This window comes from Vipera berus (genome assembly GCF_964194415.1).
Source record: "Vipera berus genome assembly, chromosome: 14".
In the NCBI taxonomy this organism is placed as follows: Eukaryota; Metazoa; Chordata; class Lepidosauria; order Squamata; family Viperidae; genus Vipera; species Vipera berus.
This window is the reverse complement of record NC_138217.1, coordinates 11,643,216-11,668,808: the sequence shown is the minus strand read 5'-3', so window position 1 is coordinate 11,668,808 and position 25,593 is coordinate 11,643,216. Positions and strand designations below refer to the sequence as shown.

At 47.4% G+C, this 25,593-nt stretch overlaps 1 protein-coding gene across 1 annotated transcript; it reads left to right on the top strand.

Annotated features, from left to right (window-relative positions):
* Positions 1 to 485: 485 nt before the first annotated feature.
* Positions 486 to 23,507, top strand: CABP7 (calcium binding protein 7; the record flags this gene model as incomplete). The annotated part of the gene is made up of 5 exons (XM_081338794.1): positions 486 to 597; positions 21,539 to 21,682; positions 22,112 to 22,224; positions 22,701 to 22,854; positions 23,380 to 23,507. The coding sequence occupies 5 exons, from the start codon at positions 486 to 488 to the stop codon at positions 23,505 to 23,507; spliced, it is 651 nt and encodes a 216-aa protein (XP_081194920.1).
* Between the last annotated feature and the right edge of the window lie 2,086 nt (positions 23,508 to 25,593).

Sequence of the window (25,593 nt, the reverse complement as noted above, 5' to 3'; positions counted from 1 at the left end):
CCCCCCCGCGAGGGACCGGATCGGGCAGGCGCTTAACTTTCTCCCGAGTTGCCTTCCCGGGGGAATTGGAGCCGGGCCGGGGGAGTCGGAGCTAGCTAGACCGGGGCTAATCTCAGGCCAGCTTGCCAGCCGCCCACCCGGGCCAAGGGGACGCGCGTCTCCTCGGCTGCCGCTTCCACTCGGGAGCCTGGTCTCCGATGCCTCTTCTGCGCCGCGGCGCTCGCTCTCCACGCGAGTTCCACTTAGGACCCGCCGGCGCGTGGCAGGGAAGCGGCTGGCTCCGCCACTAGGAGCTTCCAGCCCGGGGTGGGCGAAGAGGAGTCTTGAAAGAGAGAGGGGAGGGGGACTGGGAGAGAAAAACCCCCCTCCCGCACCCCACCGATCGCCCCTCTCGCGCGTGGGCTTTCCGGCTGCCTCCCGCGTGCCCTCCCGGTCGCCTCCTATGACATTTGGAATTAAAGTTTGGGCTTCCGTAAACAGCCAAGATGCCGTTCCATCCTGTGACGGCCGCCTTGATGTACCGGGGCATTTATACCATCCCCAACATTTTGGCAGCGGACCCGAATCCGGTGGACATTCCCGAAGACGAGTTAGAAGGTAGCGAGAAGGGGAGGGGGCTGCGTGGAGGGGGCTGGAGAGCACTCAGCCTGGGGGGGGGCGTCCTTTTGTCCCAGGGGAAGGAGAGGGGGGGCAGCAGCTTCGGGGAAGGGGCGCGAGTTGGTGCAGGAGGGGTGTGTGTGTGGGGGGGGGGGGAGACAACCGCCCAGCCAACCCGGGAAAGCGAAGTCGGTAAACAAGCTCCAAAAAAGTGGCGAGCGCTGTTCTGACGTGCGCCGGTCATGTTGGGTGCCTGGCCAAGCTTTGGCGCTAAGGTCGCGGTAGAAAAGGAGGAAGGAGAGAGGTCGGGAAAAGGGAATGGAGGAGGATTTGTTGGGGAGGGGGGGGCGAAAGGGGCGGGTAAGCAACTCTGGAGGTCTGTCTGTGTGTGTGTGTGTCTTTTGTGTGTGGGTGTGTGGGTTGATCTGCTCTACCTCGCGGGGTTGTTGGCAGGAGGGAACGCGAGGGAGAGGTGAGGCGGCGAGGAACCCAAAGGAACAACCTGGGGATGGGCTTCACAGCACACACACACACCGACACACACACCCACCCACGAGCACAATTCGTCTCGCCGAACCTGGGACCGGAGATTGGGGGGTGGGTGGGGGGGACGCGTGGAAATCCGCCTGGAAACCACCGCAGCAGCCCGGGGTGGGGAAGGGGAGGCAGCGCGTGTTTCGCGAAGGGTCGGCTGGAGACGTGCTGGGTACTCCGGCCTCAGTGAGCCCAACAGGAATCGTTTGCGGGGGGGGCGGTAGAAGAGGAGGGGAGCTTCCCGGACCCCCCCCTTTCCGCTCTCCCCCCCCCCCCGCGCTGTTTTTGCAACAGCAAGAGGCATTTCCTGCAGTCTGTGTGCGGAACAGGTAGCGGCGGGGGCGGCATTCTCCTTCCAGGCAGCTCTGGACTTGTGTTTGTGTGCGTGTGTGTCTGTCTCTGTGTGTGTGTGTGGGGGGGTCACCCTGTGATATAAACACTCTCTGCGGCGCCTCAACCGGAGTTGCAACTTGGAAAGCCGGGCGCCCACGTCGCCCCTCTTCTACCTCTGGCTTTTTTCTCTTCCTCACCCGCCTCTCCCCCCAGCTCCAGCCCCTGAAGCCGCCGATCCTAAACCAACCCCCCCACCACCACCACCCGGCCCGGAGGAGAAAGAACTCCCTGCCCCATCATCCGCGGCGGCCGACGAGCCGCCTCCTCCAGCCTCGCGCGGCTGCATTGGTGCGCCAAGAGATAAACAGGAGTCTGGCCCTGGGTCACACCGTGGGCGGCTGCCCGTGGGGGAGTCCTGCCGCTTCCCTTGGAAGGATGGGGTTTTTTTTTGGGGGGAAAGGGGGCATATTGGGTAGCCAGGAGTAGGCACCTCTCTTCCTCTCCCTCCCACCCCCCCACCCACCCACCGCGGCAGATTTTCCCGATGGCGTCTCTCGATTGGATTTTCCGAGGGGTCCACGCGGAATTGCGGAGAGGAGGGCGGGGGTTGTTGTTGAGCTGTCAATCCGTCTTTCTCCGCCTTGCCTGCCTCCTCCCCCTCCATCGTTCCCCCCTCTCCCCCCCCCCGCATGGATCGATCGTTGACCAAAGTCACGCAGGACTGTGTCTGTACATATTTGAGAACCGAGCTCGGCCGTGGCTTGTTTTTAAGGTGGGAAGGGGAAAGGAGAGAGCGGGGCGGGCGGGGGGGGGGGGGAAGGACCGGTATGCCCGACCGGGGTTCAACAGGTCCGCCTCGAAAAGCGTCCGGAGAAGCGCCGCTGGCTGCCTTTCAGCGCGTCCGTGGGCTCGGCGGCGTGGCTGCCTTGGGTCACTCTGATCTTCGCGTGACAAACAGGGGAAAAGCGCTAGGATCCAACCCGGGTCTGAACCGGGAGAGATCAAAATTGCAGAGAGGTCCAGCAGCCTTCCCCGTTGGGTCGCCACACACAAGTATGTCTTGCCAGCTGGGTCGAATCAGGATCCCAAGAATTCAGAATACAGAAGAACAAGACTTGGAAGGGACCTTAGAGGTCTTCTAGTCCAGGGGTCCCCAACCCCCCCCCCCCCTGTCCGTGGACAGGTAGCGGGCCGCGGCATGCCAGCAACTGGTCTGCACAAACAAGCAAAGCCCCCATCTGTGGGATGCAAGCAGCACACAAAATCACGCACTCTCCGGGTCCGTGGAAAAAAACCCTTTTCCCACGGAACCGGTCCCAGGTGCCCCAAAGGTCGCTGACCTCTGTTCTAGTTCAATCCCCTCCTCAAGCAGGAGAACCTATACCATTTCAGTCAAATGGTTGTCCAATCTCCTTAAAAACCTCCAGTGTTGGAGCACCCTCAACTTCTGGATGGAAGCCGTTCCATTGATTAATTGTTCTCACTGTCGGGAAATTTCTCCTTAGTTCTAAGTTGCTTCTCTCTCCTTGATAGGTTTCCGTCCATTGTTTCTTGTCCTGCCTTCAGGCGCTTTGGAGAAGAGCTTGACTCCCTCTTCTTTGGGGCAGCCCCTGAGATACTGGAAGGCTGCTATCATGTCCCCCCTAGTTCTTCTTCTCAGTAGACTAGACATCCCCAATTCCTGCAACCGTTCTTCGTATGTTTTAGCCTCCAGTCCCCCAATCATCTTTGTTGCTCTTCTCTGCGCTCTTTCCAGAGTTTCAGCATCTTTTTTTTGTATATCATGCTGATCAAAACTGGGCAGCGTTTTCCTAGTGTGGTCTTACTGTCCCTTTGGGCTCCTTCTAGATATTATTCGGTTGCTGAGCCATTGGGAGTCGAACCTTGCACAGACATGGAGTGGCTTGGCTAGACTGTCTGCACCCTGAATGGGCCAATAAGATGCCCCATAAAGGTAGCAGAGGCCGCTTTAACCCCTGATCCACAGTGACCACCCCTGCTTTATCCGTGGGTACAGCCCACCGAATCAATCCCGGGTCTGTGCAGTTTTCTTGGCGACGTATTTCAGAGGTGGCTTGTGGCTTGTTTCTGAGCCAGAAGAAGTGCCAAAACTCTCCCAGTTACCTTCTGAGGAAGCCCAACTTGTGGCCTCCCAGCTTTGAATCTAGAGGCTTCACCACTAGCCCAGACTGGCCTAGCAGAAGAAAATCAGGATGGAGAGATTCGTGCCTTCCGCTCTTGGTTCCATCATGGCCTCAAGACGCCTTCAGATATCTGCCCTCTCTAACCTCGTGCCCTCCGATGCTTCCAAGGGAAGCCCCACCACCCCGGAAAACGTTCTTCAGAGGCATCCTTAAGACCCAAGTTCCTTGCAGCTGTAATCAGAATTAATACGTATGATTAGTATTGTTTGCTACTGGTTTAGTTACTCTTGAAGGCCCTCAGTGAGATACGAGGTGCCTTCACCCATGTCCTTTTCCCCACTTTACAGCCCCTGCGTCTGTCCTCGCCCCGTCCAGAGAAGGAAGGCAGAAGGATGAGAGTGTGGGTTTCCTTTTTCTTAACGTGTGGGAATGGAAGTCAAAGAACGGTAGCTTTGTCAAGGGTTAACCTTGTCAACCAGCTTGACCTGGTTACTGAATTAACCCCTTTCCTAGATTTGGACAACAGCCCATCAGCTAAGCAGATGGGCGTGGTCACATGGCAGGCTAAATCTGAAGCAAAAAGTAAACTACTCAGGGTTAAGCCAACCCTGCTTACTATGTTGTGGGAATGCAGCAGCTAAGTCTCTGGCTGACCTGGTTCCAGGGTCACGAGCGATGGACAAGGGATATGAGAATGGCTGAGCTCACCTGGCTGATGGAACCACAGATGAACTGGCCACATTTTAGTCCGGCTTGTCAGGTTAGAGGATAAAGCATGGATCAGTGTCTTGTGTGAATCGAGATAGTGGGGGACCTGAGTAACAAGGGCTAACGTGGATAAGAGTACATTTTTTTCCCAAATATGTGGCTGATGTGGTATACAGTGGCTATGTGTTCTCCTTACCCTACCCAGAAGCTCCATTTCGCAGAGAGAGGGTGAACTCCAATTTCGCACAGCACCCTTAAACTGGCAAAGAAATAACCCACTTTCTGGGTTCCTACAAGACTTTGATCCACAGAACAATTAAACAGGCTGGGTTTGTGCAGCATGCTTAGTTGCACACTCCCAGAAATTAACTCAGTTATCTCGGCTACGTAACACTGGACTCAATGTGTTGTGTGAATGAAGCTCCTTGGTCTTTCTGTGACCTGGGTCAGCAGGGGATGGGAGAGACATAGCTAGTTTGCAGCTTTCTGACTAGGTTTTTTTTTAAAAAAAAATTTACACTTCTAACTTTGTTCCTCTTTGATGTTTGATTTAGACCCATTCAGATGACCAAGGTTGGGCACACAGCATATCCTTCTTTTTTCCCCCACAACAGTCTTTTGAGGTAGGACAGGCTAAGAGAGAGAGTTAGCTCAGTCACTCAATCAGCTTCTGTGGTCTGGAACTTGGCCCTCTCCGGCACCAACCTGATGCCTTAACCACTATACCACGCTGCCTCTGACTTCTTAAAGTGCGGTCAGAGTGAAGTCCCAAACTATTTAAACAAACCTAACTATTTTAAAAAATAAAATAAAGGTCACCTTTTTTATAAAAACAAACAAACAAACTGCTTTTTTTCTTTTAAATAAAAATTAGCTTAAATCAATGCCGCAGCTTCAGGGGGAAAAAAATGGCCGTTGCCATCTAAAATATTCTTTGAATTCTGTTTACAGCCCTATGCTAGCTTTGTAATGAAAATCATCTTCTTATGACAGTGGAATTTTTTTCTTTGCTCGGCCTCAGATGCCAGTTATTTCAGAGAGCAACTTCCAAGGCAGGTGAAATAAAGGGCGATGTTTGGATGAGAATTGCTTAGAAATGGAGCCGAGTTCTCAAAAAATGAAAGAGTTTGTTTTGTGGAAGTAGCTCATTCAGTTCCAAATTGTTTTTTCCGTCTTGAAAAGATTCAGCCCCACCATTTTCCTAGCTTCTGCATTGACGAAGGCTGCTCAGCTTGGACTGAAATTAGACGTCAGAACAACACAGCTGGAAGGGGCCATGGAGGTCTTCTAGTCCAACCCCCCTGATCAGGCAGGAGACCCTATAAAATGGCTGTCCAATCTCTTCTTAAACACCTCCAGTGTTGGATCCCCCACAACTTCTGGAGGCAGGTTGTTCCACTGGTTAACTGCTAGTTGAATCTGCAACAGAAGAATGGAATGGAATGGAATAGCAACAGAACAGAACAGAATAGAATAGACAGATTGTAGAATAGAATGGGGACGCGGTGGCTCAGTGGGTTAGGACGCTGAGCTTGTCGATCGGAAGGTCGGCAGTTTGGCGGGTCGAATCCCGAGTGCCGCGTAGCAGAGTGAGCGCCTCTTACTCGTCCCAGCTTCTGCCAACCTAGCAGTTCGAAAGCACGTAAAAATGCAAGTAGAAAAATAGGGACCACTGCAGTGGGAAGGTAACAGCGTTCCGTGCGCCTTTGGCGTCTAGTCATGCCGGCCACATGACCACGGAGACGTCCTCGGACAAGCGCTGGCTCTTCGGCTTTGAAACGGAGATGAGCACCGGCCCCTAGAGTCGGAAACGACTAGCACGCATGTGCGGGGGAACCTTTACCTTTACCTAGAATAGAATAGAATAGAATAGAATAGAATAGAATAGAATAGAATAGAATAGAATAGAATAGAATAGAATAGAATAGAATAGAATAGAATGGAATGGAATGGGAATGGAAGGGGAATGGGCTGGGCTGGCTGCGATGGGCTGCGATGGGATAGAATAGAATAGGTTGCTTCTATCCTTGATTAGTTACCCTCCACTGCTTCTTGTCTTGCCTTCAGGTGCTTTGGAGAAGAGGTTGACCCCCCCCTCTTCTTTGGGGCAGCCCCTCAAATATTGGAAAGCTACTATCATATCACCCCTAGTGCATGTCTTCGTGAGACTAACCCTACCCAGTTCCTGCAATTGTTCTTCATACAGAGATGGTAAAATGGGGCAAAACTCACTTAACAACCAAAATTTGGGGCTCCGTTCTGGCTGTAAATTGAGGACTTATCTGTAAAACCATGCACAGAACGATGAGTTGATCTGACGCTCTTTAAGAACGCTGGGATTTCAAGCGTTTCCCTATTTAGGAGAAGGGTCTCTGGAGGCTTCAGAAAACATTGCATTTCCTTGATTACGTAACCTCTCTTTCATCTCATTAAAAAATATTCTGATTTTCCAGCTGGGGCTTGGGTAGCATAGCAAGCAGGTCAGACCCCCCACCCCACCCCCGAAATAGTTCCTGGTCACTGTTGCAGTTAACCGTGCTGTGCTATAACAAGAAAGTTGCCTCTTTCTTTGTTTTTCCAATCACAGCCGCCTGATTGAAAAGTGGCAATCCACACACTCACGCTTACCAGCCGCACCATATTTTCTACAATCGGAGTGCTGCTGTGTTTCCAAAAACCTTGATTTTTTTTTTTTGCAGTAAACCTACTCAGAAAAAAAAACACCCCTGCAGATTCCCCCCCCCCCCACACACACACACGCACATACTTAGACTCAGGACTAATGGCACCGTTTCAGATTTCAGATGCTGGATATTTTTGTTGCCAAAAAGGAAGGAGAAATGAAAGGAAAAGAAGAAAGAAGGAAAAAAAAAGAAATGGCAAAATTCAAGGGAATTCTTACATTCCTATATTGTTCAAATTGGTTTGGGAAAAAAAAAAGCTCTGACCATTTGTTAACCACAGCAAGGGGGAAAATATATATATATTTTAGGAAAAGCAAACAAATGTGTGGCTTCAGCCAGGCAGGCAAGGGCTTCTGATGGAATTGCGTGGCCTGTGGGAGGATGGACTGCACAGACTGAACATTTTCAACCGTCCAGGGCACAGCGTCCAAAAACCTGTGTAGCCAAGCCATGAGCGCTGATGTTTATTTAGGAGAAGTGAGACTGCTTTTTAAAACCAACTGTTCCCCCCGAATAGACCAGACGGAGCAACATTGTACAAACAAGAAAGTGCATTAACATATCCATTTCGGATTTCAGACTGCATTGGCAAAACAGCATGTTTCACTTGATTGAAAGCTCCGGCAGCCACCTTTGCTAATGTGCCAAAGCCCTTGCTTGGTTTCAAATGTGGGGTTGTGGGCTTGGAGAGGGAAGGCAGCTCACCAGGAATAGGGTTATTATATTGTGCACAGCCAGGAAAAAAAAACACACAACCCAATGTGTTAATTGAATAGCCAGGGGAAGGAGAAACACCGCAGTTGCAGCTGGAGTGTTATGCAAAAATTAAGCAAGGCTTGGGGTTTTTCTTGTTTGTTTTTTTAAGCCAAAGAAGAACAAACTTGAAAAGTGAAGGAGGTTGAGTAGGGAACGAGATAAGCCATTTTTTGCTCTTTAATTGTTATTTTACATGTCCTCGCGGCTCTTCACCGAGGAGGAAGACAAAGCATGTTTTCTGAGCCGCAGGAGAACGAACTGGCTTGATTTTGACTGGCCGAGATTTATAGGTTGAACAGTTGTTGAACCTAAGTTGAGCTGAGGTCTTAGTAAAACAGGGTCGGAAGGGACCTTGGAGGTCTTCGAGTTCAGCCCCCTGCTCAAGCAGGAGACCCTACATTCTGGACAAATGGATGTCAAGTCTATTCTTGAAAATCTCCAGTGATGGAGCACCCACAACTTCTGAACGCAAGCTGTTCCACCGATTAATTGTTCTCCTTAGCTCCAGGTTGCTTCTCTCTTTGATGACTTTCCATCCGTTGCTTCTTGTCCTGCCTTCAGGCGCTTTGGAGAATAGCTTGACCCCCTCTTCTTTGGGGCAGCCTCTGAGATATTGGAACGCCGCTGTCATGTCACCCCTATTCCTTCTTTTCACTAGGCTAGACATACCCAATTCCTGCAACCATTCATCCTATGTTTTGGCCTCCAGACCCCTACTCACCTTAATACCTCTTCTCTGCACTCTTCCCAGAGTCTCAGCATCTTTGTTTTGTGTCCTGGTGACCAAAACGGGATGTTGTATTCCCTGTGTGGCCCTTACCAAGGGGTTATAAAATGGTGTTAACACTTCACATGATCTTGATTCTCTCCCTCTCTTGACGGAGCCTAGGACTGCATTGGCTTTTCGGGTGCACCTTTTTGGGGGTGTTCTGCTAAGCTGGCTGGGAAATTCTGGGAGTTGAGGTCCACATGTCTTCAGGTTGCCAAGGTCGGATAGCCTTGGTTTAGTTCTTTTCTCTATTTGCAGGGGTAGGCAACCTCGGCTCTTTTGTGACTCGTGGACTTCAACTCCCAGAATTCCTGAGCCAGCATGGGGGAACTATGGCCTCTTCATGACTGGTAGACTTCAACTCCCAGAATTCCTGAGCCAGCATGGGGGAACTATGGGCCCTTCATGACTGGTAGACTTCAACTCCCAGAATTCCTGAGCCAGCATGGGGGAACTATGGCCCTTTCATGACTCGTGGACTTCAACTCCCAGAATTCCTCAGCCAGCATGGGGGAACTATGGCCTCTTCATGACTGGTAGACTTCAACTCCCAGAATTCCTGAGCCAGCATGGGGGAACTATGGCCCCTTCATGACAGGTAGACTTCAACTCCCAGAATTCCTGAGCCAGCATGGGGGAATCTATGGCCCCTTCATGACTGGTAGACTTCAACTCCCAGAATTCCTGAGCCAGCATGGGGGAACTATGGCCCCTTCATGACTGGTAGACTTCAACTCCCAGAATTCCTGAGTCAGCCATGCGGAGGAGAAAGGGAGAGGTTTCCACGCTGTGTCATGCCTGCTCAGGAATTCTGGGAGTTGAAGTCCACGAGTCATAAAAGAGCCAAGGTTGCCTACCCCTGCTTTTATTTTTACCTTTAAGTTCTCCCCTAGAAAGGAACTTGGGAAGGCCGAATGTTTTATCTCTCTGCATCTCCTGCTTCTTGGAAGGGAGAGCCTGAGAAGGTGACAAGCCCCAAGGACACTTCCGAATTGACCCGTCTTTAAATTGCCTTTCCGGGGGGGGGGGGACAGAGCTGCCTTTAGTCCCACTGATACCATCTGCCTTTCAATGAGTTTAACATACGGTTTTTCTCCCGCCTTCATGTCTTTATCTCTTTCGAAGCAACCGATATGCTAGTAAACTGCAATCTGCTTTGTAGGGAACTCGAGGCCCAAAGGCAGGAATCAAACTTCTCAGATTAAAAAAAGAAGAAATAAAGGCACCGCCATCCTTCAAAAGCCTTGCCTGGGCCTTCCGAAAAGAGCGGGCTGGCTGCCCCTGTCTATGGAGGTTTCGTTTATTTTCTCCTGTCTTTCTTTTTTTTGGGGGGTGTGAGATAAAATGCAGGCAATCTTCAACTTACGGCCATAACGGAGCCCAAAGTTTCTGTTGCTAAGCGAGACAGTTGCTAAGTGAATTTTGCCCCGTATTATGACCTTTCTTGACACAGCTGCGAAGCGAATCGTTGCAGTTGTTAAGTTAGCCGCAGGATTGTTAGGTGGCTTCCCCCCCCCCCTTGGCTCTGTTCGTCCGGTCGCAAAGGGAGATCACGTGACCTTGGGACACTGCAACGGTCGTAAATACGAGTCGGTTGAATTTTGATCGCGCGACCACGGGTGATGCTGGTCGTAAGCGTGAAAAATGGTCATAAGTGACTTTTTTTCAGCGGCGTGGTGACTTCGGACGGTCGCTAAATGAACTGCTGTAAGTTGAGGACTTATCTGTAGCTTTTTCTATAGGTCTTGGCCACTGTTGTGATGTCTAACGGATTGTGAGAAAGTCCGGTCTTACGACCGTTGAAAACAGAGATCCCCTTAAAGGGTCCTGAAGCCCCCCCCGCACCCCCACTCACCATTAGTTCTAGCTATAGCAGACTGACCATCAAGGATGAATCCCCTCGTGTTATTATGGGATGCGTTGCACTTCGATTTCAATGTACGGCGATGGTGCCCCATTTGCCTCCCATGCACATGAATAAATCAGCAAATGTCATGCAGATTTTCTTTCTCCGTTGGATTTCCCCCTTCCCTCTCTTTCGGGGCTGCGTAAAAATGATCTCCCACACTTATGCGAAACAGCCGCATAATCCGGCTGAATTAATGTCTTTCCCAGGGTCTGTTGGCAGAAACTGCTTATTTAAGAAACAAGCTAATCAAGGCTAAATTCTTAAATGAACTTAAAACAGATTCATCCTGGCTGTTATTGCTCCGGAACTGACTTTCTAATTATTTTTTTTAATTGAAGGAGCCCAAATCCTCATTGCCCTAAATTGTACAAGGATGTTTGCAGGTGTAGAGAGAGTTGGGAGTGTGTGTGTGTGTGTGCGTGTGCTTTAACTCAGGATGTAAATGGAAGGGCCTGGATTTGTGTGTGTGTGTGTGTGTAAAACTGGCTGAAACTCAACCCTAGCAAGATGGAGGGTCTGTAGTTCTTTGTCAGATGGAAAAGATCAGGATCCTAAATTAAGTTGCAGCACAGTTTTATTGTTTTAAGCCTATCCGAAAGAATCTAGTCAACTATAGGGTCAGCACTAAATTGGCACCAGATAACGGTCAATATCCTCTGCAATGAATGGTCAAGATATAACAAACCAAGCAGCATTTTAAAACCAAGGTCAATATGTCTTTGACCAGTCATATCTTGCCTTCATCACAGTGACACAACATGCAATCAACGGTTTTAAATCCTGAAGGACAAGGTTCGTGTAAAATTTATTGGACCTCCCAAGGAATTTATCCATTAGGGGCACACTGTAGCTTACAGTGCAGCGTTACATGTGACACGGTTTCAACCAGCTCATCACCACTTGGGCTAATATGCCCAGCCACAGGGCTTTTACTGCGTCTACCTTGAAGAAGTGTGGATGGAAGAATCGAGAATCTTTAAAGAATCTGATTCTCAGATCAGGGAAGGTCAAAGACCACAAAATTGTTATTTTGGCTTAACGCTCACCCTATTCTTGGTTGAGCCTAAAGCCTTTATCGCTAACACCCATATGGCTTTGCTTCTTTGAGTTGTCCTCAACGGAGTTGGGTTCCTTTTGAATAACGTGACCACCTAATCTCCAGAAACGTAGAGGGATGGCTTTGAGGGGCAGGGGGAAGACAATGATCGGGTAAAAGAACCAGGTTAACAATACAGGTAGTTCTCGACTTACAGTCATTCGTTTGGTGACCGTTCAAAGCTACAACAGCGTTGGGAAGAAGTGACTTTGGAAGATGCATGAGAAAGAAACTCAGCATCATTCTGCCTTGATTTTCTTTGACGTCAGATAGGGCAGAGACAACTTCACAGGCTTTCAAGATTGTCTTTCCCTCCAGCAATAAAATGGCATCCCTGCGAGTCCCTGTTGGGGAGCTGGCCTAGCTTGAAGGGGTGACAGCATGATAGTAAGGGGGTGAATTCTTCTGTTAGGTAGAATTCCTTTCTGAGTTTCCTTCTCTGCCCGTTATGCAGCTGCAGGCTCTACCCTCTCTTATCTTGTCCTTCCCTAACAGCGTCTCTTTCCGCCCAGCTCCCAAGGACATTCGCACATACCATGACATTCCTCTACACATTTGGTCACTAGGCAAGGACTCCATGATGGGCTTCCCAATTTTCTCTCTCTCTCTCCTTCCTCTCAGGATACATCATGCTTTACTCAAGGAGGCATCATCCCAAGCTAAGAATGATAGATATTTCCCCTTCTTCTCTTCCCTTCTCAGGCTTGGCAACAACAGATGAGAGTGAAGCACCCAGGGGGATGCTTATCTCCGCCCTGCATGTTGTCTCCTGTAAAACCCATCGTACAGGACAAATATCCCCACAATCCAGTGCTCAAAGGAGCACTTCTCGGCTTTCGGCCATCCCTTTGAATCAAGAGACAGATGGAGGCTGGATCAGAAGCGCATTGCTACCTCTGCTGTTCTCCGAACAGAACTGCAGTAGTAAATCTGACCACTGCAGCACAATGGAAAGAATTTGAGTTATTCTCCTTACTTCTAGGTCTCCCTCTGATGAGCTTCCACCCATTACTTCTTGTCCTGCCCTCAGAGAACAGGTTGAGCCCCCTCTTCTCTCTATGACAACCCCTCCAATATTGGAAGACTTTTATCAAGTCACCCCTAGCCCTTCTCTTTGTTACACTAGAGATAGCCAGTGTCAGGTCCACCATTCGTACTCTGGTGTCCTGTCATCATGCCTAGCGGGGGGGGGGGGGAAGGGATGGCACGTTTGGGATTTTCCTGCTTTTGCTGTTCACTTAGGGAGGGGGACTGTCTTTGGAGACGGGACAGGCTCATTCCCACCAGGTTCCAAGGCCGTTGTGCTCTGACGGTGAGCTGTTATCTGCCTAGCACCTCAGCGTTCTCAAAACATCTTTTGGGCCTCACATTGGGCAGGGGTCTTCAAACTTGGCCCTTTTATGACTTGTGGACTTCAACTTGCATAATTCCTCAGCCAGCGTCATAAGAGGGACAAGTTTGAAGACCCCTGACATTTGGGTGAGGTGGGGGTGACAAGAGCCGCGGCCCGCTCGCCTTGCCAACCATGTCCTAATGAATAAACCACACTAAGGTTTGATGTGGTCTGATTCACCCCACTTGTACAAACAACGGGCATCTCACAGTACGATGAGCCCGATTTCATTCAGCCTCTTTTTCAGTCATCTCTAATGAGTTGTGACAGGCCCAGAAAATTAAAATTAAGACTGAAGACTTTTCTGGTGATTACGAGGAAGAATATGCTGCTGGTTCCTATCTCTGCAGAAATGTGCACAGGCAACATTGGGAAAAAAAATTCCTACCCCACCCCACCCCCAATGTGAGGACTTTGTCCAAATTGATTTGGGGTCATTTCCATTCTCATTAACAATCCTTCTGGTTCTCATTGTCGGTTATTATTAATGGTTAACAGAACAGAATAACAGAGTTGGGAGGGACCTTGGAGGTAGAATAGAAAAGAATAGAGAATAGAATAGAATAGAATAGAATAGAATAGAATAGAATAGAATAGAATAGAATAGAATAGAATAGAATAGAATAGAATAGAATATGGAATGGAATGGAATGGAATGGAATGGAATGGAATAGAATAGAATAGAATAGAATAGAGCTGGAAGGGACCTTAGAGGCCTTCTAGTCCAGCCCTGTGCTCAAGAAGCCCTATACCATTTCAGACAAATGGCTGTCCAGTCTTTTCTTAAAAACCTCCCAACTTGGAGCACCCACAACTTCTGGAGGCAGGTTGTTCCACTGGTTAATTGTTCTCACTGTCAGGAAGTTTCTCCTTAGTTCCAGGTTGCTTCTCTCCTTGATGAGTTTCCATCCGTTGCTTCTTGTCCTGCCTTCGGGCGTTTTGGAGAATAGACTGAACCCCCTCTTCCTTATGGGAAGCCCCTCAAATGTTGGAACCCTGCTATCATGTCACCCCCTCGTCCTTCTCTTCACTAAACCAGCCATACTCAATTCCTTCAACTGTTCTTCATGTGTTTTGGCCTCCAGTCCCCTAATCATCTTCGTTGCTCTTCTCTGCACTCTTTGCCAGAGTCTCGGCATCTTTTTGTATACCGTGGTGACCAGTTGTTGTGACGGCGCATTGCACGGTGCATTTGACAAAGGGATTTTTGCCCTTTTAAATCATCTGAAATGTGATTATGCACCACGCCACCTCCCCGTCCCTCTCCCGGTCTTTGCTTTCCATCACACCTCTAGGTGTTGGATGCTTGCCAAGTGCATTATGCATTGGAGGTTATGTGTCTGACACGCAGCAACTCCACCAGGTGGTGACAGGCCCATTTTATTCCTATCTGAGTACTTTACTGCTCTTTGTCCTTGACTAAGCAAGGCACTGTCACAACAAGAGAGGTATTAGCATTTTGAGGGATTGGTATTTTCAGGGGAACTTTAAAGTTTGCAGAGGTGCGAGGGACGAGCTGGAAAAAGGAATGAATGAAAAAGTTATCATGCAATATTTTGATAAAAGTAGTCCTTGGCTTATGATCATTTGTTTAGTGCCTAATTCCACCTTAGGCATGAAAGCTGGTGGGTGACTTTGGCCCAATCACCAGGAGACGGCGAGTTCTAGTCCCACCTTAGGCATGAAAGCTACTGGGCCAATCACCAGGAGACGGCGAGTTCTAGTCCCGCCTTAGCCATGAAAGCTACTGGGCCAATCACCAGGAGACGGCGAGTTCTAGTCCTGCCTTAGCCATGAAAGCCAGCTGGGTGACTTTAGGCCAGTCTCTCTTTCTCAGCTCAACTCACCTCACAGGGTTGTTGTTGGGCACAAAATAGGAAGAGGAAGGAGTATTTTGTATCTTCACTGCCTTGAGTTATTTATAAAACTAAGGAAGATGGGATATAAATTAATTAAATAAATCGGTTGCTTCTCTCTCTCTATCCCTCTTATCCCTTAGTTTATGAAACCTCTCTTAGCCTTCCCAAGGAGTGCCACAACCTGTTTGTAGACCGTGCTTCTTGTGACTTTTTTTTTTCTTGCACACAAGGTCTCTGGGAGGCGCAAAGGAACTCATTTTCACTTCTACGGTGGATCACCCTTGGGAGAGAAACCCAGAGTCTATGAAATGGGCTTAAAAGTGGAAGGAAGTATTTGTTTGGTTCACAATTGAACCGTACGTAACTCAGGTCTGAATGACCAAACACTGAATTCCGGTGAATTTTGAATTGCGCAAACTGAGTTTAGTCATCATTCACAAGTTGCCGTCTTACCAGTTTCGCCGGACAATTTGTTAACAATAAGGTGCATGTTTAGCAAAGCCTCAGTGAAGAATTCAGTTACTGGCCGGTGCGTTATCTGAGAGAAAACTATTCATGGAAAATGTGGGCATTGTTATAAATTTAGAAACATGCTCGGGAACAAAGCATTCACAAATTAGAGCGCAAGCTTTCGTTCGTTTGTAAAAAAAAAAAACAACCACAAAAAAAAACTTCTTCGAATTGAACATACTTGCAAAAAAGTGAGAATCTAAGCAAAACTCGACATGCTGACTAAAAAAGAGAGAGAGAAATTGACAAGGGTTGCGCATAATTACAACGGCAGCGTTTCTTTCGAATTCCTCAACCAGAAAACTTGCTTTGTTCCTGTCAACGTGCTGGTTAGCCAGCAAAGACATTTTGCTCATTTTCTTTCGGAATTTGCAGAGCCTGTGGTCTTGGTTTTATCTTTGTCACAATCCAAATCTCAATCAAGGAGACCACCAGCAGGTGGTCTTTATATATAGGAACATAGGCATTCCTCTTAATGTCCAGTTTTGGCCACTCCCAACCAGTGGTGGCCATGCTTGCTTGACGTTTCCCCTACATGGCTTGGATGTTCTTGCCTGGATGTTTCACAGATTTTTGCCCATCAAAAAAAAAATAATGAACAGGTTGGGCACCGTCTAGCTTGTTGTGTCATGTGCACCCCTCCCTCCCATAAGCGCTACATCACACTGCAGCAAGTTGAGGGGAATCTTCCTAGCCATTGCAAAGAGCTCTTTTGCAAGAAGAAAGATCTCTGCAAAAACCCAGCCTGGCTGTAAATATGTGGGACTTTTTTTTTTCTTTTAAGGATTAAACAAAGCTAGAAGAAACAACTTACTTTGGAGAGTAAAGGTCTTTCGCTGGAGGCTGGCTTTTAGTCGTGTCTTGGATTCTTCCAGCACCCTTCTCTCCCCCAGCCTCCCGCTTCCTCGTCCCCCAAATTAATGGGAGAAATTATTTAACATCCCGAGGCACATGTCGTTCTGATCCACAAGGAGGAAATAAGCCTTAGGGAGGGATATTATGACACCAATTTCCAACCGTTCATTAAATGGAGATGAAGAAGAAGAAGAAGGAAGAAAAAAAAAGGCTCCCCGAACAAGGTCACTCGTATTTTATTTCGCTTTATTTAAGGCTGTCTGGAGGCAGAGAAATTTATCACAAAGCGGTTGGGAAAGAAAGGGCAAGGGAAATAACTCCTTCCTGATCTACCCTCACTTCCTCCCTCCTTCCCAGAAAAATATACCGCAGGGAAAAACGGATACCGGCGGCCTGACGATGCTCTTGCAGAGGGGCTGGGTACCCACCAAGAGGTCAATGAGAGAATTAGCAGAGGAATTAACCTTGGGACGTTCGCGGCTTTTGCTAAACGAAGCGTATGGTGCCGTCTGAGCCGCGGTGCTAAACACCAAAGCCGCAATCCATTTATAAAGCCACGTAATCGACCCATCTGGGTCACCGTCCAGATGATGGGATGAAAACGCAGGTGGTCCTCGACTCACGACCGCGAGGGAGCCCAACATTTCCGTGGCTAAGCGAGACAGTGGCTTCGGTGAGTTTTGCCCCATTTTATGACCCGGCTCACCACGGCGGCTCAGTGAATCGCTACAAGTTGTTCAGTTTAGTTCACAGGGCTGTTGCGGGAACCTGCCCTTCCCCCGTTGACTTGGCGGGTTGGAAGATTGCAAAAGGGGATCACGTGACCCACCCCCACTCCTCGGGGCACAGAGCAACTGTTGTAAATATGAGTCGGTTGCCAAGCATCTGAATTTTGATCGCGCGACCGTGAGGATGCTGTAATGGTCATCAGTGTGAAAAACGGTCTTAAGTCAGGTAAAACGGTCTTAAGTCACTTCAAATGGACTTAAGTCCCTTAAAACCGTCTTAAGTCACTTCAAATGGACTTAAGTCCCTTAAAACCGTCTTAAGTCACTTCAAATGGACTTAAGTCCCTTAAAACCATCTTAAGTCACTTCAAATGGACTTAAGTCCCTTAAAACCATCTTAAGTCACTTCAAATGGACTTAAGTCCCTTAAAACCGTCTTAAGTCACTTTACGTGAAAACTCACTTAACAACTGTATTGCCTAGCAACAGAAATTATGAGCCCAAATTTGGACTATAGCTGTATTCCTGGCAATCTTTTAGCTTCTTCAACCTTCCTCAAATGATGTACACCAGATGCATCATTTCTCTCTCTGACTATACACAATTATCCCCTCTCTGTGCTGCGGACAGTCTGGTGGGCTCATATTTGCTTGCGGTCAAGTGAAATCAATTTGATTATGAGGATTTTGCAAAGCCCTTGCCCTGTACAACACTTCCCTTAAAGGGCGTGCTGGGTTTGATGCCATCAGATTCCCCTCATCTATTCATTTCACAGTTCTAATTTTAACGAGCCACCCATTAAAGCTTCCTTGGCAATAGTCGGAGTCGGTCACCCATGGGGGTTTAATTGCTCGTAAAACCGTCTTGCTAAAGTTCTCCCTCTTGGCTATTCAAATCAGGGGCTGAAATGAGACGTGTCCATCAAACGTCCGCTTAGGACGGTCTTCATCTTACCTGGAAACAGAGCTTGGGTACAGCTGCCTTGCAGAAGAAGTGCTGGTCAAATTTTTCTCCAGAGCGCCCGAAGGCAGGACAAGAAACAACGGATGGAAACTCATCAAGGAGAGAAGCAACCTCGAACTAAGGAGAAACCTCCTGACTATTAGAATAATTAATCAGTGGAACAGCTTGCTTTCCAGATGTTGTGGGTGCTCCATCTCTGTTAAAGAAGAGACTGGACAACCAGTTGTCTGAAATTGTATTGGCTCTCCTGCTCGAGCAGGGGGCTGGACTAGATGACCTCCAAGGTCCCTTCCAATTCTGTTATTCCATAAATTCTGTTGTTCTGCTTCTCTCTCCGTTGCAAACTACCAAAAAGTAATTTGTTAAAACAGATCAAATTCCAGCTCTTCCACTTGCTTTAATATCCATGTTTCAGTTCAGGTCACAATCTTCTTTTTTCCTCTTCATTTAAATACTTTTTCAAACAACCCCTTTCTCCCCAGTGCAATAGCTGAAGGAACAATATAATATTCAAACCCCCAGGCTGGAACTCAAAGAGTTTCTTTTTTTAAAAAAAATATATTTTACCGGATATTTTTTTGTTGTTGTTGTTCACTTTATTTATTTATTTTGTGGTGTATGAAAAAAGCAAAAACAAAACACCGCACTATATCTCAATGTATGTTTATTTAATGTTACCCAATACAGTTATGAACCGGTGAGGTTCATTTAATAATAAAGAGAATTAAGTATATAAAAGTAACATATTCAGCCCGAAGGTCTAATTAGTCCTCCAGAGGAGAGTCTAGGGAGAGGAAAAAAACAGAGTTTAAATCTTTGAACCATTGTATAATTGATGGAGAATGATTTTTTTCCTTGTCACTTTGCAATAACGAAGATGTGTTGAATCTTTTCCCGTGATCCACTGTTTAGTTTCTTAAACTAATTCTTAAAAACTGACAGTCCTGCAGGAAAAAAAAGAGAGAGCCATCCAAAGTAAAATGAATAAGAGAAACAACGAGCGTGTTATGTAGACAAATGCTACATTTGGAGCACTGCAATTTTTGTAAAATCAAACAAGCAGACAAACTCACATAGGTGGACATTGCAATTTAAACCTTTTTAAACATTGGACATCCACATGATGTAACTGCTCTGTAATTATCTTTTTTTCCTTTTAACGTTATGCTAAAATTTGCATTGCAGTTGTTCAAAAGTCCCCCCCCCTCACACACACACACACACACACACACACACACACACACCTTCCATCGTTCTGTCTTTGTCAAGCTGGCTGAAAATGTCTTTTTTTCCTGATTGTAGTTTTGTTTTGTTTTTTGGTTAGCAGTGACAAACGTAAGAGATACCTCTGCCTTGCCCATCAAGTTGTTCCTTTTATAGAATCACCTAGTGGCCTACTTTTCATGACTCCTGCTATTGTTATATACGCAAAAGGGTTAGTAAATGATCTTCATTTGGTCAAGGGCCAGCAGAAATTAAAACAGAAAAGCAAATAGAAACCAGGTAAAGCAGGAGAGGAAAATTACATATTAATATACAGGTAGCCCTTGACATGGCTGCCACAGTTGAGCCCAAAGTTTTTGCTGCAAAGTGAAACCTACGTCAAGTGAATTTTGCCCCATTTGACAACCTTTCGTGCCCCCGTTGTTAAGTGAATCACTGCCGTTTTTTAAATTAGTGGCACACTTGTTAAGTGAATCTGGCTTCATTCTCCTTGCTTTGAACTTGCTTCTGGTCCTGTTTTTCTAATTAAGGGATGTGGATGTTTGCTAATGTTTAATAAATAAGCGCCATCTACTCAGTCGCCCGCCGAACGGTGTAACGTGCTCGCTGTAATCTGAATATAAGGAGCGACTGTGGCAAGGTCTCCAGGGCAGATCTATAGGGAATTAATCCATTGCCGTTGTTTCTCCAACAACAAACGGGAATCTGGCGTGATTGTTTTGTCATTTTCTGGTCCGCGCTTTCCAGCCGTTAAAAAAGGCCCATGGGGACAATTTTCCTCTTGCTTTGGCTTCTCTGGGGATTTAATGAGAATATAGAAAACAGCAGGATTCAAACTGCCAGAGATGATAGGATGATTTCACAGCCCTCTCCTTAGATGCCTAGTTGGTAAATAAGTGCCAAGACAGCTCACTTTGCCCAAAAGAATTTCAACAAAATCCTCCTCCTCCCTCAAAAGCAGATTCTTTCATTCATCTGAGAACTGGGAAGAGGGAAATGGAAGAGGCTCCTTCCTAAACCCTGAACTATTTTTGTTTAATCTTTTGGGGGTTTCTTTGAAAAGGGCATTCATCAAGCAGATAATGCGTGACCCTCTTTCTCTTTCTCTTTCTCTTTCTCTCTCTCATCTCTTTATCCCCCCTCTAGTCTCACTCTCTCTCTATCAATCTATTTCTTTCATCTCTCTTTATCTCCTCTCTCCTCTCTTTTTATCTCCTCTCTTCTCTTTCCTCTCTCTCATCTCTCTTTATCTCCCCCCCCGCTAGTCTCTCTTTCTCTCATCTCTCTTTCTCTCTCTCTCTTTTGTCTCTTTTGTCCCTCTCTCTTTATGTCTCTCTCTCTCTCTTTATCTCTCTATCATCTCTCTTTATCTCCCCTCTCTGTAGTCTTTTTCTCATCTCTCTCTTTCCTCTCTCTCTCCTCTCTTTTGTGTCTCTCTTGTCCCTCTCTCTTCATCTCTCTCTCTCTCTCTCTCTCTCTCTCTCTCTCTCTCTCTCTCTCTCTCTCCTCTTCTCTCTGTGTCTGTGTTTGTGTGTGTGTGTGTGTGTGTGTGTGTGTGTGTGAGAGAGAGAGAGAGAGAGAGTGTATAAGAGAAAATGCAGAACTAGTTTTGATTTCTTCCCATTTTAAGCATCCTTGCTTTAGAGATCTAACGTGGAAGCTGGCCCTGAGCACGAACGATAACCCCGGATGGCACAAATCTATGCAGTTCCCAGCCGGCACCTTCTGGATAGGTTGCTGTACATTCCCAAACAGTTGTAAGCTAAACATTTGCAAGGTGTCAGGCTGGGAATTGGGGTTAATTGTTGTTGCGTTGAAATGAAGGAATGCCTGAATGCATGGAAGATTGTTGTCATAGAGCAGCTTGCAAAAGGAAGTGACTGTTTGCAAAAATGCTCAAAGCAACAGGGCAAAATTCCATATCCAGTGCAACAGTTTGACCTTGAAAATGAAGTCCTCCAATATTTGAGGGGCTGTCACAGAAAAGAGGGGGGTCAAGCTATTCTCCAAAGCACCAGAAGGCAAAACAAGAAGCAACGGATGGAAACTAACCAAGGAGAGGAGCAACCTAGAACCAAGGAGGAATTTCCTGACAGAACAGTTGATCAGTGGAACGACTTGCCTCCAGAAGTTGTGGATGCTCCGTCACTGGAGATTTTTTAAGAAGAGACTGGACAGTCATCGAGTCTCCTGCTTGAGGCAGGGGGTTGGACTAGAAGACCTCAAAGACCCCTTCCAGATCTGTTATTCTGTTATTTATATTTCCAATATTGGCACCTGCCATGGTTCGGATCCCGTTGAGCCCTGTCCAGTTTGGTTAGATCAAAGCCGAAGGGACATCGTACTGGATCGGACACTAAATAAAACAGATCTGGGTCAGAAGTTGCCCAGTCCTGGCACCATGCAACCTCCACGTCAAAACCGTCTTCTGGCTTAATGGCTTAATGATCTTCCCTCCTTTTCTTTCTCTCTATAGAGATCCGTGAGGCCTTCAAAGTCTTTGACCGAGATGGCAACGGCTTCATCTCCAAGCAAGAACTTGGCACTGCCATGAGGTCTCTCGGCTACATGCCCAATGAAGTGGAGTTGGAAGTCATCATCCAGAGGCTGGATATGGATGGTAAGGTTGGTCAGGCGAGGGTCATCCTTTTTTTTTCTTTTCCCTTTTGGATGTTGTTGGGTTTTTTTCTTCTCATCAACCCTCTTCATCTCCAATACATCTTTATTCTCTGTTTTTTGGCTGACTATGGTGGCTGGGATTATTGGAAGTCATAGCCCATCTCAAAGATGTTTTTTCATGAAGCAACTGGACTTTCTTGCTTTTCTTTGAAGACATTTTGCTTCAGCTCAGAGCTGAAGAAGCTTCTTGGCTGAGAAGTGAAATGTCTCAGAAGAAAAACAAGAAAGTCTAGTTGCCTCGTGAAAAAAAACATCTTTGGGATAACTATGACCAGGATGACTGAGAATCTCCATAGACGTCATAGCCCAACATACACATGAATCTTCATGCTTGCTTCAGATCACCTGTGATTGTTCCTCTCATTTCTAGGGGATGGGCAAGTGGACTTTGAAGAGTTTGTGACGTTACTGGGACCCAAGCTTTCCACTTCTGGCATACCAGAGAAGTTTCATGGCGCTGACTTTGACACCGTGTTCTGGAAGGTAAGGAGGGACTCCATTCCAGGTCTCTGTGATGCTCTTCTTCGTATAGGATTGAAGAGCGAAGATGTTGAGTTCTTGATGTTCTCCAAGCTTGCAACACCACGAACTCATCCACTCCATATCTAGATAGCTTCTCAGAAGGACTGAAGAGTGAAGATGTTGGGTTCTTGATGTTCTCCCAGCTTGCAACACCACGAACTCATCCACTCCATATCTAGATAGCTTCTCAGAAGGACTGAAGAGTAAAGATGTTGGGTTCTTGATGTTCTCCAAGCTTGCAACACCACAAACTCCCTATCTAGATAGCTTCTCTGGAGGATCGGACAGTCAGGATCTGCAGTATAAAAGAGAAGAGCAGGTTCGCTAAGAAAAAAAAAAGCAAATTCCCCCCAGGTCCTCTGTCCAGTGTGTTTTGCACCTACCTTGAGCTCAGTTACGGCAACGGAAGTTGTGCAATACTCTTTCTCCCTCTGCAGTGCGACATGCAGAAGCTGACGGTCGATGAGCTGAAACGGCTGCTGTATGACACTTTTTGCGAGCATCTCTCCATGAAGGACATTGAAAACATCATCATGACCGAGGAGGAGAGCCACATGGGGAACGCGGAGGAATGTCCAGTGGACGTGGAAAGTAAGTGGACTTCATCTTGGGACTCGGATCCAGAGACAAACTGGCCCATCAGATTCCTGCTTTGCGTGCCATCAAAAGGCCCCAAAGGAGAGCTGGGTTCTTTAAACCCACAGCAGAAAGTGTCCAACCTTGGCAACTTCCCAGCCAGCAATTCTGGGAGTTGAAGTCCAGCCATCTCAAAGCTGCCAAGCTCGAAAAACCCTGGCTTAAAGGATGGATGTTGGCATTCTTACTAAGTGCGACCATAGTCCAGTGTTTCTCAACCTTGGCAAGTTGAAGGTGGGTGGACTTCAGCTCCCAGAATTCAAAGCAAAGCTGGCTGGGGGAATGCTGGGAGCTGAAGCCCGCCCATCTTCCCCTTGCCGAGGTTGAGAAACGCTGCCATAATCTAATCTCTGCTTGTTTCTCCCTCTTCCCCACCGTCTCTCCCTTTCCTCCTTATCCTCTCTCTCTCTCTCTCCCTCTCTCCTCTTCCTCATGACCTCGCCCTGTGATTCTCCCTCTTCCTTTCCACTTCCTCCTCAGCGTGCTCGAACCAACAGATCAGGCAGACGTGCGTCCGGAAAAGCCTCATCTGCGCCTTCGCCATCGCGTTCATCATTAGCGTCATGCTCATTGCCGCCAACCAGGTGCTGAGAAGTGGGATGAAGTAACCACCTGGAGAAGGAACCGACGTCTGGATTAATGGGCAGCTGGACTTCCTTGAAGAAGCAAGGGACAAAAAATCTATAGACCTACCTATAAATACCTTTAGCCACCAGGACCCGGGGCTGGGGAAAACTCTAAGTCCTCCATGGCAAAACTGCGTGCGTGCACAGAGACAAAGTCACCTTCCCTTTCAACTCTCTTTGGGGTTCCCCACCCCGAGGAGAGACAGCTGTCTTCTGAACAGATAGCAAGCCGAGGGGCATTATCGGGACCCGCATGGTGAACTTTTTAAACTAAACTTTGGAAGCATGTCTAAATGCATGGAGACCCTTTTCCACCACCCCCTTCCTGATCTGAGTAATGCAATACCCCCTGCTTTTATAATCCGATAGTAGGATCTTACATCTAAAAAATATTCTATATATATACATATATATAAATATAACATATATAAATATAAATATATATATCTATATATATATTTATGATAAACCGAATAATCAGTTAAGCAATATATAACGCGTCAGGATTTTCTATCCAAGATTCAGGCATTTGCATGACCATCAACACAACAAGGGCTGGACCACAAATCCAAATTGGTTTGTAACCTCCTCCTACCTCCTCTTGGGAGGTTTTTTTCCCCCCAGCATCTATGCACTTTTTTTTCTGGGGTGGGGGACGGGGGTGGGTGGGAGGCTTACTGGAGCCTGTTGAATGTTGATCCAGGGTTGTTTGGCTGGAAGGCAACAGAAATGTTGGCTGGAGGAGGAAGAGGAGAAGGAGGAGGAGGAGGAGGAGGAGGAGGAGGAGGAGGAGGAGGAGAGACTGGCCCACTCGGGGATAGCTTTAGTGGAGTCTTTCTTCTTCATTGCTGGTGGGTTTTCTATAGCAGGCCACGCAAGTTGTGAAGAAAGTGGCCAGTGGGTTATTCTGTTATTCTGTTCCTGAAGACCTCAAAGTCTCCACTTCTGATTGAGCTTTCTACCTTTCAAATCTCAACATCAGGAGAAGGCAATGTTCCTCAATCTGGAGATCCTCCGATGGACTTCAACCCAACCGTTTGTTTGTTTCTCCCCCCCCCTGCTGTCCGAGGAATTGATTGAGCATTGAGTTCCACCCATCTGGACCTCAGAACCAGGTTGAGGACAGTTGCAGCACTGTACATAAAAGATCCCAGGGGCACCCCTGAAATCATTTGTTTTCGCCATCTTTAAGCCCAACACAGTGTGATCTGGCCAGGCTGGGGGTGTTTCTTGCGTAACGGAGACTTTGATGTGATGGAGAATTTGATCCCTACTGTTTCTCTGGGTCGCCTGTCCCAACGGTCAAGCTTGTCCCATTTTCAAGCTGACCAATCTAGCTATTGTGCCTTATTTCTAATTTGACTTTGTCCAACTTTGAAATTGTTGGTTCGTGTTGCGACTGTGGCCAGATGAAAGAGACTGTCACAATTCCCATGCTTTCTTCGCCATGAATGTATTGTTGTGCCACAATGAATCAATTGTTAAACTGGGGGGAAAAAACCCCTACTAAGCAAGAGTTTGTTTGTTAAGTTTGTCTCTAGCTCTTCTCAAATTTATTTATTTATTTATTTTTGAAGAACGAGGGCACGAGAGATGGTGCGTCTTAACAACAGCGTTCCAAGAAAGGTCACATCCCTTTCCGACAGTATTCTTGCTTACAGTCAACTTGCTTGGTTCCTGATGATGCCCACAGATTCACGGGCTGCCTTGGCAGGAAATAAGTTTGGTTCTGGCTGAATTCCAAATTCTTAAAAGCTTCTGCAAGGAATCAATTTCAATGTCTGGTAAGAGGTCATTCTGGCTTCTCCACAGCCGCTTTGGAGAGGGGGAAGGAGGGGAGGAGGAGGAGGAGAAGCAGGAGGAGGAGGAGGAGAAGCAGGAGGAGGAGGAGGAGAAGCAGGAGGAGGAGGAGGAGGAGAAGCAGGAGGAGGAGGAGGAGGAGGAGAAGCAGGAGGAGGAGGAGGAGAAGCAGGAGGAGGAGGAGGAGAAGCAGGAGGAGGAGGAGGAGAAGCAGGAGGAGGAGGAGGAGAAGCAGGAGGAGGAGGAGGAGGAGGAGAAGGAGAAGCAG